Source organism: Xiphophorus maculatus, chromosome 19 (genome assembly GCF_002775205.1).
Source record: "Xiphophorus maculatus strain JP 163 A chromosome 19, X_maculatus-5.0-male, whole genome shotgun sequence".
Lineage (NCBI taxonomy): Eukaryota > Metazoa > Chordata > Actinopteri > Cyprinodontiformes > Poeciliidae > Xiphophorus > Xiphophorus maculatus.
The window spans coordinates 26,741,371-26,761,666 of record NC_036461.1 but is presented as its reverse complement, the minus strand read 5'-3'; the positions used below and the strand labels follow the sequence as shown (position 1 = coordinate 26,761,666).

Sequence of the window (20,296 nt, the reverse complement as noted above, 5' to 3'; positions counted from 1 at the left end):
TGGTTCCATCAATAATAGCAGGTCGTCTAGGTCCTGAAGCCAGATTATAATACTACCTCCACTACATTTGGTATGTGTTTCATAAGCCCATACAATATTGTGCCCAAAATTTTGGATATCATTAATGTTTTTTGGGGGGGTGAGGAGGATTTAAAAAAATGTTTTTTTGAAGGGGTGGCCGTCATTATTTGTTTGACCTTGGAACTTTCCAAGTACTTGGATTTCTTTTCTACACAGATGTATTTGTCACCTCAAGGATAATTGGTTGATGTGTTCTTGTAGTAATTTTGGCTGGCAGGCCACAAGTTTTATCATTCCATGTTTTCTCATTTTGTGTACAGAGACTCATTGTGGTTCACTGCAATCTCAAAGTCTTACAAATGACTTTTTAAACCTTTCCATCTGAGAGGTGTCAGCGACTTTGATTCTTGTATGTTCATGAATGATGCATTGGCTTTTAAGATCTTTTAGCCTACTTTATGTTGTCAGACAGGTTCTTTCTGAGATCTATGGCAAAAAAGAAAACAAAAATCTGCAAGAGGGCTAATACTTCTTTACCGAACAATGTCGACGGTTCTGAAAGACAAGTATATTTGAATTTCCAGACAGTTTTACAAATATTAAACTTAAAACACTTTTTTTTTTAAATTCAGTTTGTATGGTGATTAATGGTCGATCCGATTTAGATTCAAGCAAGTTGTTCAGCTGTAATACTTTCACGACCTATACACACGTGCAGAGCAGTGGACTGTGTCGCTTTAAGAAACAAAAGGCTGCTGACGATCTGCAAGAGAAGATCATGTCCTCTGTCTAATAACAGCCAGCCTCTCTTTCACTCTGTTAAATGAAAAGCTATCATTCAGAGTTTTACATTATTCTAGTCACATGCCATTTGCACTTATACGCCTCGTGAAGGTGACTTTGACCTGAAATTTCAGCTCACAGAACAAATTTATTAAATATGTCAAAACTGTTAACTTGTAACCCCCACTCAGCTCGTCTCACGCGGAGGCTCCTGCAGGGATGGGGCGAGCGTGCGTGTTTGTGTCAGTCTTCACATCGCCGAGACATGCAGATACTACTAGTAAGGGTGCCACGTGGGAGCAAACACTTTGTTGCACCTTCTCTGTCACTCAGAGCGTAGCCTCAGAAAGACCCCGCTCCCGCATTCCCTTGCTTGGTGTACCACTGTTGTGCGCCGGAGAATATCTACTCCTTTCTTCGCTGCACACAACAAAGCGAGTTAAGAAGCGCCGTTGTTGCAGCGCTCTTGATCGCAGAGGTAAGCCAGGTCTCATTGGTATGTAGAACGGGTCAGTTTGATGACTGCGTGATTCATATTCCGTGTGAAAAACCAGGCTAAAGGAGTCTACTTTGGGCATCAGTGGTTATTTACCCTTACAGTGTGAGTGAGGAGGATGGGAGTGAATACCTCAATAAATCTTAGCAGTGTTAGAAGAATGAGCAGGAAATGACCCAGACAGGAAACGGGGGAAAAGACAAGGAAGAAGAAGAAGGAAAAAAAGAAAGGGCAGCGCACGAGATGGAAGAAGATGGGGAAAAAAAAACAAAAAAATAACCCAACAAAGGCGATGAAAACGGGGGCCGACTGAGGTTGGAGTCGGCCATGAGAAGGAGATAGAGGGCTTTCATTTGCCCACTGCCAGCCCTGCGCCTTTCTGCACAGAAAGTGATAAAAGAGCCAGCCAACAGAGTCCCCTAATCAAGACAAACCTTTACCCCAAGCAGATGGACTGAGGCAGGAAAGAGAGGGAAAAGTAGGAGGCAAAGAAAGAGAGGAAGCGTTATTTGGTCCATCTGAGGAAGGATTTATGGAGTGGTTTGTGGTCAGGAGATACAGGGAGCCAGAAGAATTGGGAGTGTGCAGTTGCTGCAGGCAAGGTGCTCAGCTGAAATCTTCTGGCTGCTTAGCTGGAGAGAGATGCGGGGGTGTCGCTGTGTGTCTGTTTCCTCTGAATGCTGCTGGGAGATGTTTACGACAGCCTAGACACACCCCATTAATAACATTGCCACTGAACGCGGGGCGGCTCGCTGCTGCTGCTGCTGTTTCGTATGTGTGTGTAGGTGTGTTTGTGAACGTGTCTTCTTCCTCTGCGCACAAGCGCACCATTCAAGTTCAGCCAAGCAGCACGGAGTACGTCTGAAGATCAAAATAAGGATGGGAGAGGACTTTGTTACCAGGGCTAAGGCTGTCATTGGTCGGGCAGCTCACGTCTGACGCGGGCAAATACACGGACACCTTTGTCTGTTTCTGTGGCTGAAATTCCAGAGACTCTGATCAAAAGAAACATAAAGCAAAATGTTAAGAGGACTTAAACAGGTGTGGTAAAAAAAAAAAAAAAAAAAACAATGTCCAAAACATCCTGATTACAAGTTTAAAATTTAAAATTAGCTTAGCCCATTTTCAAAATTTCTTGGCCCTATTTTATGACTTTGTTCATGTATCATTAAGAATAATAAGGCCAAAAATTATTCATGCTGGGGATTGTGACTGAAGGTGAAGCCAAAAGGCTTGATTTTCTTTTTTTTTGTTCATGCATTTGAAATTCAGATTCTTCAGGCGCAAACCTGATGAAAGGGGAGGAACTTCACTTTCAAAGCAAAGACTCTCTTAATTGTTTCTCTACTAATATACACATTTCTACTGGCAGAAAAACACAAGCAAGGGTCGTCGCTTCCACGAAATGTTTGCGTTGTAGACATGTTGACAAGTCATTCCCCCCTCCAAGTCCAAGTCAAGTCTCTTTTTTTTTTAATGATTGAAATAGATGTTTATTTTTTCTCATAAGTGCACGCTATTCAGTCTACCTATACCGTGTCATTGCTATAGTTTAGAAACTCAAATCCATGTAATATTTGTCATTTGGCCTAAATTAACATATGAACCATTTACCTTATCTTGTGATCCAGGGAACTCCTGGTTTCTGCATGAGTTAAATCGTTTATTTTATTTTACTCCTTATAATAGCTTTGTTCACACCTATTCATCTTAAAAAATTGATACTGGAGAGTGAGTTACATTGTGTTGACTTGTGTATCGATACACCATTTAAACTCTTTCCATTTCTTACTATCTCTTGTATCAGTTTCCTGTTTCTAACTACTTTTCTTTGTGGATTCGGATTGAAATTTGATTTGGATGGAGTAGGAGTAGCAGGATTTTTTTTCAAACTTTAGGGAGCACTTTTTTGTTTTTCCTTTTAAATGCCCACTTTTTTTTTTAGCATTTGTATAAATGTTGTCATCCACTCATCACAGTTTATTGAATGTTTACACAGGTACATGAAGAACTGGACCTGGGTAAAAAATAGTTATCGCTACTCAACACAACAAAAGTCATTGTCCTCTCTTGCACATTTTTATCTCGCTAGAATACTAACAGTTTTTAACTTAAAGAAAAAAGAAAGAAAGAAAGAAAAACTAAAAAGTTGCTGAAAATCAAATTTCTCAAACTTGTATTTTCATTTTTCTTGAGTGAGTAAATTTTTAGCATTTCCCTGCGTCTCTGTCACCGGTTTCAACATCTCGGATGAAAAATCAAAGGCAGCCGCATGAAGGTCACACACAATGCACTGCAGTCAACCAAAGCATTAAAACTGACGGGTAAAGTGAATTACATCCATTACTGTCTTACAATGGCCCCCGTCAAGTGTTGGGGAGATCTCAGCCATCAAGTGAACAGTTAGTTCTTTGGCAATGACTTGAGTAAAACTGGCAGAGGGGCTAAAAAGCACGAGATTTTGAGAAACTCTGGGAAGGACTAAACTTTGATAAGAGTGACAGCTAAGTGACGCCATCTGAAACAGGCAGTCTTGTGAAGCTGACTCTATATCCAAAGGTTTGTACTTAAAGGAAGCAGTCCACAATGTTTAGCAGTCGAAACGGGGTTATGGGTGTCACAACAGCTGCTGAATAATCTGCACAGCTCCAAATCAGTTTGACGTCCGTGTGCAGAGAATGTGTGCAGGCTGAGCACAGAACTGAGCCGTGAAGCAATAAAATGAGGTGGAATCACATCTTTTTTTTTTTAAATGTTCATTTGCGAAACGGATGGAAGGAGGACGCTTTGCAAGCCAGGCTCTACCCGGCGTTAGCAGGGTTTCGACATTCACCTGGATGTCATTTTGACACACAGAACCACCTACCTCTTCCAGCACAATTAGCGCATCCAGCCTCACTGCAAAAGCAGTCAAAAAAAAAAAAACATTAGCACTGCTGTCAGCCACGTGCTAATGTTAGCTGGAGGTTCATGTTGCTGTTATGCCATAGCGAGAACGCATGGGAAGCAAAACAGACATCTCGCTAATTAAATTTATGCTTGATGTCTCAACCATGCAGCGGTACATGCATAAGCCCGACAGAGATAATTTCTTTTGCACTGTCCAAACCGTAAATGTGGTAATGCCGCGTCTAATGTGAGCCACAGAAACCACTCAATTTGAACGAAAATGGCTGTGTTTAGAACCGCTTGTTGCCGATTTCTGGGGATAATGTTGCATTAAACAGACAAATTACAGCTGCGATCATCAGCATGCTGTACAGTGCGACCATTTTGTTCCTAAATGATGACGCTCGTGCGCGAGAACAAGTTTGATTTGATCGCAGGGTGAGAAACGTATCACAGATTCAATCTCAAAATAGCAATATTGTCCAGGTGTTCTGTTTCTATATTATGCTAAAGACATAATTTAGAGGATCCACTACATAATTACGAAGCACTGTCCCAGGCCAGAAGCTTCGGAAATGCATCAGCAGCTGTCTGCCATTATCCGCTTTCGTCGTTCCTTACTTTGCACTCACTGTATGGGCGGACATTAAGGGCAGGACAGGACATTTTAAATGCAATTTATTTGACTCTCCGCATGTTATTTAAGTTCTTGTTTCCCCTTTTTATGACACTTTTTTTTGACTGATGTGTTAAATGTTAATTCATATTGACTGGCTTGAACCAAATATTAAAACATTTCCGTCTGTAGCCGCGATGAAAGCTAATTGCGGGCAGAAAGCAAGATGGCCGGAGATGGCTACGTAAAGAAGGTGCGGTGCGGTTACATTTCTGCACAGTTTCTTTGGAGATTAATAAAAATGACTTTACAGGCGGGACTTCTTGATGTTGCTGCTTTACGTAAGCATTTTAATCACCTCATATTTAACTGCCAGAACACTTCCCAGCTAAAGTCGACAGATAAGGTCAATTTTTTAAAAAGCAACAGAACACAAGTTATTGGACGGTCAAGGTCCCCCTTACATTTGACAATTTCTAAATAAATGCATCTCACATATGTTTTGTTTTCTATAAGGATGTGGTTTTTCTGTTTATTGTTAGTTAATTTAGTCCCTGTGTTTTCTTGTCTAGTCCCTGATTGGTCCCACCTGTCTCTTGTTCCCCTGATTATTTCCCCTGTGTTTTTTTAGCCTTGCATGTCTCCTCCATTCCCCGCCAGATCCTTGTCTTAGTTGTGTCTACCTGAGTTCGTGGCATCTCGTTCCTCACCTGTGGTTGAGATTTATATCTCAAAAGTCTGCCAACATGATTCTTGTGTGACATTAAAGGAATTAAAAACCAATTTATGACTTGAAAAACTACACAGTTAATATGTGGATTAAGAAAAAAAAAATATTTTTTTATATCGTGGACTAATACTGTCACATCAGAAAAACAAGAACAAGGATGAGGTTAAACAAACTCATCCTTTAAAATCTGACAACTGAACTTGGATGAAAAAAATAATAGACCTACGTAGCACTGCAAAAATAACGTTCGCCCTCTTCAGTCCATCTTTGCTTAGAAATTATCAGCATTTTTAAGTATTTGTCAAAAAAAAGTGGTTCAATTCAAGTGTACACATGTCTCCTAAATGAGCTCAAGAGTAATATTGGAATTATATGTTTAAAAAAATGGCCACAAAAACAAAAAGCATTTAAATACGGTTTGTTTATTTGTGTAGCACATTTCAGCAACAAGGCAGAATTAACAGCAGTTAAACACTCATATGTTGGTTACAAATTAATAATTCACGCAATCTGTTTTATCGTATCTCTTATATTTCAAGCATTATCAAACAGGTTTTTTTTATTTTTCTCAGTTTTATTATATTGAGGGCTTTTAAATAAAGTCTAAAGTGCACCGTCACGTCTGTTTAAGTCGCTGTGTGGGAATGTGAGTGACGACTTTAGGGCTTCAGATGAAGCAACCAAACGTCTGGGGGACACAATCAAAACAAATGACAAGTGGCTGCCCACTTGCATTTCACTGTCTGACTGAGTGCGCCACAGAAATGCAGATGGAGACTGGCTGATGACAGAAAGAAAGCCGTCTGTCGGCTGGAAGTAAAAGAAAAGAGGAGGGAGACATACGGAGACAGATGAGTGGACCCGGGAGAGGACCTGAGAAATGTGAAGAAGAATGGATTGGAGCAGAAAGAGAACAAAAGCAAAGGGATGACAGCGATGAGGGGGGACACGACCGGCGGCAGCGGAGAGAGAAATGACCTCAGAGTGAGAAAGAGGAATAATGAAATGATGGCAAAAGGAGGGAAGAAGAAGAAACAGAGATAGAAAATGGGAATAGAGGGGAGATGAGCGTAGACAGTCTTTGTAATGTAGGAAGCAGAGTGTGACAGTTGCGTGAACCTTTGCTATCCTCCTCTTTTTTTTCTTCTTCTTTTTGTCCACAACCCCATCAGGCTCACACACCTTGACAGTCGCATAGTACACACACACACACACGCACACGCAGACAAACAGCTGCCAAGCCTGAGACAACCCCACAAAGCTAAAAAAAAAGAAAGAAAGAAAGAAAGAAAGTTGGCTGTACTGCATCTTTGACTGCAGTACAGATGAAATGAAACAAACAACCCCAGGGGAGCTTGTAATTTTCAGAGTCTTTTGATTGAAAGCTAAGGAACAGATTTCTGTTTGGCTTTTCTTTTTTTTTTTTTTCCTACTTGCAGAGAGATGCATGGTATAATGCAGATCAAAGGCAGTTTCTGCAAGCCTGTGAAGGGCAGAGTCATTTTTCTTTCCAGATTACAAACAGTGATACATGAAAATGTCACAAAAGCAATTAAGGCAATACAGCAATAAAGACTTGTGACAGACGTACTTTAATATCTTACTTAATTAAAAACATTATGGTTATATAATTATTAACTGTGAGTGCAGTGTGTTTTATTGCTTTCCGGTCCTGCAACTCCACACATTTTCAGCTTTATACAGAGAAATAAGAACAATGTAACAACCTCTACAAACACGGCAGATTTAATGAACTACAGAATGGATTTCATTTATTACACTTCATTGGTGATAGTTTTTATTACATGCTTTATACATTACGAAATTTGAACTGCCAAATAAATGATTTAAATACTAAACGTATCTTAATATGCAATAATATATGCAGTGGAAACAGTTTTTAGAGCTACCACTGGTGTTATTATCTCGGTTTTTGGTGGGACAGCTAATCAACCACACAAAAAATGAATGTCACTCCTGAATTGGGTGTTTTGCATGTCACATAGAGTAACTCCTATTTCAACTCCCAGAAGCTGTATTTTCTTTTCAATATCTTAGATATGCTCTACGAAAAATCTGCAAATATGCCAAATACTGGCCATAATGTTCTGCTCACCTAAAATTCAAAAAACTTTATAATTAGTTTCTAAAGATATTTCTTTCTTGACGCACACAGCAGCAAACATCCTAGAAATAATAGAAATATAACCGCAATTCTACTTTGAGCACTTTCCAGAAGGGCAAGGCTAGCATTAGCAGGTTTAGCCTCTGTTTTGATATGACTTGCTGATAATTCGGCAAGTAGTGCATTTCAGTGGGGGCTCCAGCTAACCGTCTGAAATCAGAGCTTACAGAAAATCCAAGCAGTTTCTCTCGCACTAACTATATCTTATCACAGCAAATACACTAAACGGAAGCCGAGGCAGGTGTTACTTGCTTTGTAAAATCTTTGCAAAAGATGAAAAATGCTTAGCCATTCAGATCAAGAAAATTATGTGCATGGTGGCTGAGTGCAGAATGTGCACTAAAAACGGTAAAAGAGTGATTATTTAGGTCAGTAAACCCAGTGAAGATGATTTAAAAATGCCTTAATCAGAACACTAGTCTGGTTTCATTTCCAAATGCTTGTTTTGGGTATTTTTAATCTCTTTAATCAGATCCTCTGTGTTTTTCTTGCACAGCCTTTGAGTCATTCAGTTGTGTTTTGGTAAATTTCCACCAGGCACTAATGTTCATTATTGTGAAAAATTGCTTGCATGTAACTGTTCTACCGTAAAGCTAGTACACTGCTTGCTGATGGCACTGAAGCTATTGTTGCTGCTCGGCCTCCGTTAAATATGAACAACAGAAACATTTATCCACAAAATGTAATAATGCTACACATTTATAGTTGGAAGCCATGAGATAACAATACATTCCTCAGATGTTGTTTTGTATGTTGTGATGTCTATGTCACTTAGTTGGATTTTCGTATATTTAACAATTTATAACAACTGAAAGGATGTTTTTTAAGATATTGTGACACTTTGGATCAACATTCAGTGTTTCAGAAATTGAATGACAACGGACTGCTTAAATTACTTTTTTTTTTTTAATGCTAACCGAATGTTTTTAAAATATATATAAATACTGTCTACATCGATTCAGCCATCACCACTCACAAATGAAATCAAGGCAGAAATGCAAGAAGTTGCGAGTTGAAAAGGGCAAGTAGAAAAGAGGAAGACCTGTGAAAAACATGCTGTGGGGCGAGTCACAACCCTGTGACCTTTTAAATAATATCTTCATAAATTCTCTGTCTGTATCATCGGTTAGCAACAAAGCGGATGATGCTGATGCGGTGTATCTAAGTGTATATTTGTTCTGCTTTGTAACTACAGACTTCAGTTGTTAACAAAATGTAATGGAGCGACAGTTTTGGAAAAGGGTTTCAAAGATGCACTTCTTCATTCGCCTTAAAATCATATTGTTCACATTTCATCTGACATTGGCTAATAAACTGGATGTTTGTGGCAGGACCTAAATCCTTATGCTGCACTCGATGTCGAGTAGCCGTTTACAACCGCTAACTGCTACTGCCGCTAGTCTAGAGGTGCAATTCCATGGAGGAGCTTTGTATATAACAAGCATTTAGGCGCCCCCGAATGGCTGTTACAGTAAACTAAAGGATCCCTAAAATATGCATGAAATCAATAAAACATCATTTCAAGTATGTTTTTGATGAGGAAATAACATTATGAATACCTCCCCATACATCCCAGCACGCTTCAAACACAATTATGGTAAAAGGAGATTATTGTTTTGGGGTTTTTTCTGCCTCACAATCACTTCTAATAAATAAGGTGTAGTTAATTTTGCCGTCGAGGGAGGCCAGTGGTCGGAAGCTGTGTTAAGCCTGAGGCTTTGTGGGGGGGATTATTTGATCAAATTTGACAATGTACATTGAAATTATGCAAATTGACACAGCTGGTTTAAAGTGTAAGAAGATATTTTAAGCCTGGCGTCTACAAATCTTGCTACATTGATTAACCCAGAATCAGACTGATGACTGATGGTCTGGCTCCGAGCAAGGAAACGAGTACAAGTAATATCATGTGCAAAGAAAAATTTAGGATGCTTCACTGAGTTCCAACAAAAGGACAAAGAGGACTTTTTTTTCTCCACCTCTCACATAGAAGAATGCCGAAATCTATTTATTTGTCTCTGATACCATTGGAGGTCATGCATGAAATGAAAGTCCCCTTGCTAATATTTCTATCTTTTGTTGGGTTTTCTTCAAGGGCCTTCACAAACAATGAACAGGCTAATCGCATGGCAGCACCTCAACGCATGTAGGCATCTGGACATGGTGAAGACGACTTACGGAGGTTTAAGTGGGCATTAGACAGGAGGAAAGAAATGCTGAAGAATTTACTTGGAACATTTTGTTGTTGGTCTCCAGCTGGCTGGTCACAGTATTCAGAAATTGTTGATGGACTCGGATGCTCAACCACCCTTCTGGTTTACAGACAAAGGTCTAAAAAAAAAAGAGAAAGTCAAAGAGAGGTAGTTGAGGTCAGAGGTGGTAGGTTTGAGTTTATTGGCAACGATAGCTCAAATAGCCATTTCTTGCCACCAATTCACAGTCATATTCAATAAAATTGAATCTTCATTTCAATGAGACTTGTTTGCCAGATTAAAAACATCTTTTGAAAATAACAACGTTTAAGCAGTTATTAAATACATTTCTCAATAAGACCACGTTTCTGTGTTAAACATGTTATGTTATTGGTCTGATGCAATATCCTAAAATGTAACCTTAAATGTCGTGTTTTCACTACCTGTAGGCAGATTGTCGTAATTTAAGCTGGTAAATGGCCATCTGTGTGTAATTAAATTATGTAATGTTTCACTTACTGAACCGAGTTACTGGAATAAATTTACTTTTTAATAATATTCCTGTTTTATTGGCTACAACTGTGTGCAGAGTATCATCTCTGAATGTCCGACTCATTGAACTATGAAGCAAATGGGCCACAGCAGCAGACGTCCAGGTGCAACTTTTGCCTGATAAAAACAGGAAACTGAAGCAAATAATGAAGGCTCGCTAAAATTGCCTGGTTCTGTAACTCCTGATTTCAGTTTGCAACATTCAGGTAGTAATGTTGCACATACAGCAGTCCAGGCTGGAGTTAGCAGTGATGGTGAACATTTTCTTGTGACACTTTGGGTCCCTCAGTACCAAGTGGGCATTGTTTGAATGATGAAGCCTACTTGTGTGTTAGTGCTGACCCTTTCCATCAAACTTGTCTATTGAACCCGATGATATATTTCAAAAGTCGCCTAATCTTTATTCAGGAAAGCAGCTTTTTGGATGTAATGGAACCAAAGATTGGCTTCGCGACTATGCAGCCGGACATATCTGCAGCAACTTTGTGATGTTGTCATGTCATTATAAAGCCAAATCCCCGAGGAATGTTTCCAACACCTCGCTGAATCTACGCCATGAGGAACTAAGGGAGTTGTGAAGGCAAAATGGCGTTCAACCAAGTGCAAGCGAGGTGTACCCAATAAAATGTGTGGTTACTGCACTAAATATTGTGCTCATACACTGCACTCAGGCAGAAAACATGGTTGATTCTGATTCAAAGTGAAGCCTGCAAACTGAAGTTACATATTTTCCGTAGGGAATTTGCCCTTTGGCTTTTTTTCCGAGTGGCCAACTGTTTTCTTACGAAAAAAAAAACAAAACAAAGTTTGTATGCTCTGTTCCTCGGGCACAGCTAAAGTCCCTCCACTGAGGGAACATTCATTTACATCCATGTTTATGTCTTCTTCCAGGCTACGGCATAGGCCTTCCCCAGGGCTCTCCTCTGACCCGTAATGTGTCGGAGTTTGTGAGTCGCTACAAGTCTGACGGCTTCATGGACATGCTGCATGACAAATGGTATAAGGTTGTACCCTGCGGAAAGAGAGTCTTTGCAGTCACCGAGGTAAGTCATCAGTGGGAGTGTTCACACGGTGAACGTGGATTGTGTACAGAGCGAAGCCTATAAATGAGTCTCCCGTTGGGATGCAGACGAGATTGGCTGCCAGCTAAAGCACACATGCACAAAGACGTGCACTTAAGTCAGCAAAATTACATAAACTCAGGTTTATTCACCGACCTCAACCACCGTTTCAAGCGCAAACTGAGTGTCGACTCCTATTTCGTCGTATTTTTTGAGTGTGATTGAGGAGTACATAAAGTTCTCTGTGCTTCCTTCTCCTTTCACTCTTTTTTTTTTTGTTGTAAAGGATTAAAATCCCTAGATACAGCACTATGTCTGTATCTTATATTCGCAACTAAAGAAGCAATACAACTCCCTTCGGCCGTTCCTTTTAAAGGATCCTACTTCAAAGTTGAAATATGGAAGCGAAACGCAATTACGCAACCTTAGCGTCACCCCGCACCAGGAACTTATCAGTCTTCATCCCATTTAAAGCCTGGAGAGCTGGCTACTCTGAAACAATGTGAGCATTAGTGCAAAGTTGGCCCCCTGGATCGGGAGCAGAAGGAGGTCATTGTAGATGTTGATGAATTTGTCGAGTCAGCATGGGGCTAATTGCCATCAGAGGCGACGCAGAAATGAGTTGGGTGGGAGAAACGTGATTAGACGGTGGTGGAGGAGCTCCCCGCCGGCCCCGCCACTTCCTCTGATGAACTTGTCATAAGACGGACATCGCTTGAGTTAAGGGTTGTGGGCGAGTGGAAAGGAAACAAAGTGCTTTTTTATTTCTCCATTTTCCCCTTTTATCGTCTCTCTGCTAACTGCTGTTCCTTTTTATTACTCTAAGTTGAGCCTTCCACTTCTCCCTTCCTCAGTCTTCCCTCTCCCCCTCTACCAGCATGTTGTTTTTTTCCCCCTTACACTTTATTACTACTCTTATGGGCTTACACAGCCGCACTACAACAGCAGAATATCAATTGCGCACTCACTAGCAGCGACCATAATGGTAATTAGCTTAAGAATAAATAAGAAATGGTTCCATTTGAATCCCTGCCGGCTCTCGGCTCCAGCGGCTTCTGACGCTCCCATGTCTTCCGTCCCTCCCTCCTGTCTCTTCGACAGACTCTGCAGATGGGCATCCAGCATTTTTCAGGTCTGTTTGTGTTGCTGTGCATGGGTGTCGGCGGAGCTCTGCTGACCTTGGCAGGTGAACACACCTTCTATCACCTGGTGGTCCCCCGCCTCCGGCGCTCCAACACCCTGCAGTACTGGCTGCACACCAGCCAGGTGGGTGAACACATGGGGCGGACAGGCATGCACACTTCCCCCCACCGTTACATCTCGCACACACCGAAGCAAATATACTGCAAAGATGTGCAGACGCTGCTTGTAATCTTAATATTAGTCTCTGGTGTTCATGCGCTCCAGCTGCTCCTGCTGCAAAGTTCCCACCTGCATCACTTGCAGATAACCTGCGCCCTCTGCTGTTGCAAACTTTTAATGGCACTTACTTTGAGATCATTATAGCTACAATTTGGTTATTTATCACTGAGGAAAGATACAGTCTGACCTCTTTATGTTATGTTAATTACATTAATTAATGGGGGAAAAAAACTTGTTAATTACCTAATTAAGTTTTAATGCTGCCTGTAAATTAAGAAGTTAATTTAAACTTCTTAAATTAAGCACATTTCCGATAAGCAGTGCTAAATGCTCTGGTTCATGGCCTGCCCGTTACACATCTATGCCTTTTGTCAGTAGAAGTCGCTTTCATCTGACGCTAATGGGTTCTTGAAATACAAAACAGGGCTCGAGATTTTAATACAACATACTGTATCTGAGAATTTGTGTGTTTTGCAGCAATATTGAAATAGCAAATGAATAACAATGCAGAATTTAAAGGTCATGTGAAGTTTTTCTTGTTATGCAACTCTGGTCATTACCAAATGAGAGGCCTGTGGCAGTTTCTGGAGTGAATAATGGAACCAGCGGTCTGAATATCAAGACTGCTCGCATTCTTTTGTTACATTTTTCTTAAAGGGCAGCCAATTCAGTGCCGCTATCTACGGTTTCTGACATAGTACTTCAATCGGAGCCCTGTAAAATTAGAAAAAGTTTGATTGCCGCGGCTGTAATGTTCTGGCCAGACGTTTATGTGCACTCGTCATAGCTGTAAACATCGTAAATGTTTTATGCTTACCGTCGTCGTTTTGTGTTTGTTCTAAAAAATATATATATATAAAAATAAATAAATGGCTCCATTAAATCAGTAAGAGCAAATGGCGAGTGTCTGTAGTCGTCTGAGCAGAACTGGGAAAATGAAAGCATGTTCATTTATTATGTATTTTTACTGTGTGCATTTGGACTAACACTTACCGTACCTTAAACTGTCTCAAAATGGCAAGCATAAAAAATTTGTCTTTTGCTGAAATTCAGAGAATCTCCTCTGTATTTTCTGAGTCAAAGCTGCCACAGATGCTCTGTGAAACTACGCGGAATATTAATGCCTTGAAAATAGCTTTCCTAATTTGACACAGGTCAGATAGTCCTAACAATATCTCTCTCTATATATATATTTTTTTATCACCGCTTCTGCTTGCAGAAAATCCACAGAGCGCTCAACACTACATATGAGGATGTCGGGAAGGAGCTGACCGGCCTTGACCAAAAGTAATGAGCTCACTGACATTTTGATCTTTGTTTGCTCTCTGTGTTCACAGTCCCTTGTTCTGAAAATGTCCTGCTAAATGCAGCTTAAACACTTCAGGGAAAGTTCATCATTCACCACAAACGTAGAGTTGCAAATACACATTATTGTAGTTGTGATACTCTCAGGTTTTTTTGTTTTTTTTTTTTACTAGTTCACATCTTGTAAAATGTATTTTGACTATTATTTGCATCTATACTCCTTTTGAGATTTTACTACTACTTCCTGTTTCCCTTTAAATGTCAACAAAATAGAGCGAAGTGTGTGGTATGTGAAAAAAATTTACAATAAATAAAAAGGCTAAAGGGTTATGAAAAGTTTTGCGAGGTATTGTATGGTACTTTCTGCTGACAAGTACTGCATGTGTCACAAAATCAAGATGTAGACCAAAGAATATTGGATTAGAAATCCTATAAAAAAGATTTGCCTCCTCGTATATGTAGGGATGTTATTCTTGTTCTGCTGTACTGAATGTCACTTGAAACATGCTGCGATCTTCCTCTCTTATTCCAGGCCCTCCTCTTGTATCTCAGAAAACTGCACCTTACACAGGAAACAGCATCAGCCTTCTCCGCCGTCACCTCCCACATCCCTCCCTGCTTCCACCACAGCTGGTGAAACCGGAAGCTCCTCGCCGTCTCATGAACCCAAGGAGAAACGCGTTCACTTTGACCTGGACACGCTTCACAGCTACCGCCTGCGCACGCACACAGCGTCGGTGCGTGGCCGGCCGGGCATGGTCGGCCGTCCTGGCCTCGGTCTGGGAGGGTTTGGCTTCAGCAGCCTGGGCAGCTTTACCTCCCCGCCTCAGATCAATCTCCATGTCAACGGAGGACCGGTCTCTACCCTTGCGTCCACGGGTTTGGTCCTCTCTCCCCTGGGAAATAGGGCTACTCAGACCAGCCTGTGGGAGGGGGAACTGCAGGAGCTTCAGGTGAAGATCGAAACCTTCCGCAACCAGCTGAGAGAAGCTCTGGCACGAAGAGCTGAGATCCAGACCAGCCTGGACAGAGAGAGGAGTGGGCTGGTACGAAGGGACACCAGTCTGGAGAGGGAAAGAGACAGACAGAAGGTCCAGACTATCAACACAGACAGAAGCAGTTCCACTCTGTCCAAACTCCCAGAAAGAGACAGGACCAGCCAACTGCAAACCCTGAACAATCAGCAGACAGGAAGGCCCAGCCAGACAGCTGGAGCTGGTACCGCGGGGCTCGGATGGACCAGCCAGTTAAACACAGTGAACAGTTTGGACAGAGGAAGAGCCACTCAATCACGCCCCGTCGTTACTGTGACAGGAGAAAGGACTGTCCAGTCACGCCCTTCGAGTTTGGAGCGAAGTCAAGTCAACCAACAAGGTGCTGGAAACATAACTGTCCAGACAAGGAACACTTCTAGCCTGGACAGACAGAAGGCCAACCTATCACGCACTCTGAACACTTTGGAGAGGACAAAAGCCAGCCAGTCAAGTGTAAGCAGCGGAACCTGATTAGTTCTCTGAAGCCTTCAGGTGTGTGGGAATTAACAGAGAACTAGTCAGGTGGCGCTCTCATTGCCGCGGGATGATGGCTCGCAACGGGTTCTGGTCATTTCAGCCTTTTGCCATTTTGTAGCTTTTGCAGCTTTGGTTTTTTCCTAGCTGACCTTTTGAAACGGAGCCTTCTGCCACAGGATGTTTTGTACTGACCCAGAGTCACCTGGAGGCCACAATAACTAATTTCAAATATATCCAACTTACATTCTGCTGTAAGAAAACGTGACTCCAATTGGAAATATGAGCACAAGACATCTTGGTGTGATTAGGGGTGACAAGGGTTAATCTCAAAGATCACACATTTGCCCCCCTTTTATAAGTTTCTTGTGTTTTTGCTGTTTTGTTATGTCAAATCAAATTGTAATATAAGATTATAATAACCAGAGTAAACACAATCAGCAGTTTTCAAACAATGACTTCATGTTTTAAGGGAATAAGTAACCTGGCTCTAAGTGAAAATTTATTTAACCCTTTAAATGTCTCTCAGTGAGGAAACAAAGACACAACATGGCATACAATAATTTAATTGAGCAGATATTAAACTAACAAGCGATAAAATGGCAAAGTATGGCTAAAAAACAAGGTGCAAAATTGGCAAAGGGGTGAATTGACCCGATCCGGTTGTAGTTTGTTGTTTTTTTGTAGTTCGGGAGTGAGATGGCAGAAAGCAGGAAATGTTTATTCACAATTTCATTTGTAGCAATCTGCCTAATTTTAACAATTTCCACTCTCGCTTCAATTTATACCCAGAGACAAAAGCAAATCTGACTCTTGAGCGATGATGAAACTTCCACATTTGCCCTGCAATAACAAAACAGCACTAGTCTTAGGAAAAGCAGCAGCAATTGCAGCGGTGTCTTAATCTCCTAAATCAGATAAATTAAAACTGGTGGAGGAAAAACAAGTGAACTTTCGGTGGCGGTTCACATCAAGATCGATTAACCACAACTGATTAAAAAGAAGATGGCCTCTGGCAACTACATAATCAGTGGCAAGAGGGCAGAAAATCTATTTTAATCAAGTTAAAAGACGACTAACTAAATTAAAAATTTGAAAAGCAAAACAACAGCCTAACACAAGAATTTGCAGAAAGCGATGTAGAAAAGAAGAAACTGTAAGGATGGAGTGGCATAGACTGAAAATACTTGAAATCGCTCAATTTAATGGACTCAAACTGTAACTGTCTTTATATTATATCCTGTCCTTAAGTCACTATGTCAAGAAATGTTTTCTTTTTTTTTCTCTATGCTAAATAAGACATAACAGGTGGATGTTTAACAGGTAATGGAAATGGATGATATTGGAATAGGATTTACTTTATTTGTTTTCCTTTCTGCAGTAGTTATTGAACCTTCATTCAATGTCTTGTTCTCTCAATCTCTGTTTTTACTTCTTTATTTTTTCAAAAGTAAGATCAAACAACACACAGAGGCCAGGGTTTTTACGTATGCAAGATTATTTGGGCCTGTGTGTTTCAGATCAAAAAGAAAGATGCTGTGTAAAACATACATGCAAATAATATGTGGAGGAGAAGACATATGAAAAAAAATATCCCAAACACATTCTGCACTCTGAAAACTGCTGCGTAGGCAGTCCATTGGATCTCAGCTGTTAAATATGGACAGATCTGGTGGAGAAACACTTTAATACAATGGAAATATGGATTATTTACTATTTGTAAGTCAAAAACCTTTTTGGCTTAAGGATCACCAGGGTGGCAAAAAATACACGCAAAAACAAAAGAAAATTGGACAGGATGAAAAGTTTTTTTTTTTTTTTTTTTTACATATTTTTCAGTATAAACATTTTTCTTATATTTGTTACAGCAAAGGGACTAGGATTCTGACATAGTTTCAGACCACGCAGCTTTTAAAACATGCCTGTGCCGCTGCTAATTAAGAGGTGGAGACAAATATGGTTTTGAAAAACAAACATTTACATATTTACATTCCACTTTAACGACTTAAGTCCAAAGCCAAACAATAATTCAGACCCAAACGCAGTCCAACCCGCCTTCTCTCCCTCCAGTCAACGTGGGGGGTTTTAACTGAGCGAGAGATTGAACACACTAGTTCCTTGTCAGCGCTGCTCGTAGGCCCGTTTCCATGACAACACATGACCAGGTGACCTCAGAAAGCAGGAGAGAGTGATGAGAGAGAGAGAAAAAAACGTTTTGAAGTTAAATTAATAAACTGGTAAATCACATTTAAATCCTTCCAAGTAGAGCAACACAAATCAAAAGAAGTGCACTTATGAATTAAAATATTTAAATAGAAAGTACATAAATGCAACACCTCACAATTTTATATCAGCATTTTTTTTTTTACTAATCCTTTGGTCAAAATGTGACTGAATATAGCTAGCACTAGCTTTCCTTGGCAGGTAAAAGGCTAATGTTAACTTTATTAAACAGCGTATTCTCTAGGGCGGACTGAAGTTAGCAATATGGCCGACTGACTTAAATATTACTATTTATTGTTTCTGACCTACGTAAGACGTTTATACATGCGTGTCACTGTTTGGCAATCATAAGGCTTTTTCTTGTGTCTTAAATAATCCAATAAGCTGAGTAAGAATGTTTGACCCACGTGTGGTTAGAATTACCCAACAGCATAAACACAGCATCTGGGTGAAACAGATATCTCACTTTTACTTTACTTCTGAAATATCTTTGCAGTCCTGCAGCCATTCTTGCAGCTGACTGGGAAAGTAATTAAACATCAGAGCAACATAGACATTTAATGCAGTTGTAATTGCCGAAACAGCGAAAGCTGTAAATACACAGATGAAACCGTGGATAATATCACCTGGGGGGAAAAAATTAACATCAACATACCGTAATAGCCAGTCTTTCCAACTGAACAGATTGTTCCTGTTTCATGGCTTTTACACATTTAAACCATTGCGTATTAATACTTTATATCTCTTTCTCTGTTTTGGTTGCAGTCAATTTCTGTTTAAGTGCCTGTTGTTAAAGAGTTAAAAGCTGCTCATTTTGCTAAGATCCTGAGTTATATGTAGTGATCGTGCGTGCAGTCACCAGTGGAATAGAAGAGTCGTGTCCATAAACAGGTTTCAGCTCGCTGTTGCAGATCCCCAACATTATTCAGTTTGTGAGTATGCGCAGTAATTAAATCAGATGAGAAGCTCTTTCAGTGCTTAAAACATTTTTGCAGTTCTGTTTAAGAGTAGATGTTTTACACAGCATCCCAGATCTTTTTGGAAAGTTAGTTGTGCAATATATTGCAAAGGCTGAAAGCACATGTATATGTACAGGTAAAAAAAAAGATGCTGCTGAAAAATCCACTGAGGTGGTTTGACCCATCACAGATTTGGTTATCTCAGTTTTCTGTTTTAAACACATTAGATTTTTATCATCCTCTTTTTCCTCATGTCTCCTCTAACCCCAATCCTATTAAGGTGCAATATTAAATTACTGCAAAGTACCTTTAATTAAAATCCCATTCCAGGTCATTCTATTTAGGGTTTGACAGCTTGCAAAAACCAAGTGCATTATTTGGATTATGGAAGAAATCAATATAACAAAAATATGACTCCAAAAAACTTGCGATTGGGACACAACCTCTTCTTGTTTTGTGCACCCTTCCTTTTTAAACACGTCTTCTTTTCATTTTGTGGACTCTCATGCAGGTAGCCAGTTGCCCACTAGAGGGAGATGCATCTCTGCTTCCCAGTGGCTATGGATCCTGCAGAGGTTCTACAGAGATATTTTGATTAATAAAACAAATTAATCAATTCATGTGGTTCGCTTATAAAGAAATAACGGCATGTAAAAGATGCATTTATAGATTTTGTTCTGCTACGGAGGCAAATGGTTTTACAAAGTCTCTCCAGCATCTTAACAGTGCAGTTACACTCAGTCTTGAGATTCTCAAACTCTCCAAGCAGATTTCAGAAATCTGAAAACACCTACTGATATCATCTTGATTTTTATTTTTTATTTTTTTGGTGACACTAATGTGCATTTTAGCATCTCAACCTTTGCTGTGGTGTGAAGTGGTTGTGTTCACATGCCATGGTGTCTTAAAAGGACGTAAAATATTTTGGGACTTTTGTCAAGGAAAAGCTTGTGGTACTGGATATTTAAAGAGATACTTTTAAATTATCACTTATTAAAGTTATATCGACATATTAATAAATTTTATGCATAAATGGACATTCTCATGTTTTGAAATAAACATTTATATACTGATGTACTTGCATTATGTGATTCTTAAAGTAGGGAAAGTAGGGGGTCTAAAGAACAGGCGTATCCGGCTACAAGTTAAAAATGGGGAGAATCAATAACCAAATCAGTGCTAAAAATAAGGAATAAAAGCAGGGATAGTAATTATAGTGTGGAATCTTTACCTGTTATGCTCTAAAAACCATTTAGTTTAAATCAGAAGTTTGGACAATTTTGCTACCTCTAATTCTAAGGACCAATAAAACCCTCAGCTGATTCTACACAGATTTATTATTATTATTATTAATTATGCATTAAGAGTTATCTCAGATAAAGTCAGTTTATTTTATGTTAAAACTCTACTGTAA

At 40.0% G+C, this 20,296-nt stretch overlaps 1 protein-coding gene across 1 annotated transcript in view; it reads left to right on the top strand.

The window, feature by feature from the left end:
* The window catches only part of LOC102223545 (glutamate receptor ionotropic, NMDA 3B-like), a 121,261-nt gene extending 101,308 nt beyond the window's left edge, over positions 1–19,953 (top strand). The window contains exons 9-12 of the mRNA XM_014468839.2: positions 11,356–11,507; positions 12,627–12,791; positions 14,107–14,174; positions 14,725–19,953. Of these exons, the coding sequence (XP_014324325.1) occupies positions 11,356–11,507; positions 12,627–12,791; positions 14,107–14,174; positions 14,725–15,697 (1,358 nt within the window). The 3' untranslated portion in view covers positions 15,698–19,953. The remainder of the gene's footprint in view (positions 1–11,355; positions 11,508–12,626; positions 12,792–14,106; positions 14,175–14,724) is intronic.
* Positions 19,954–20,296: the final 343 nt, after the last annotated feature.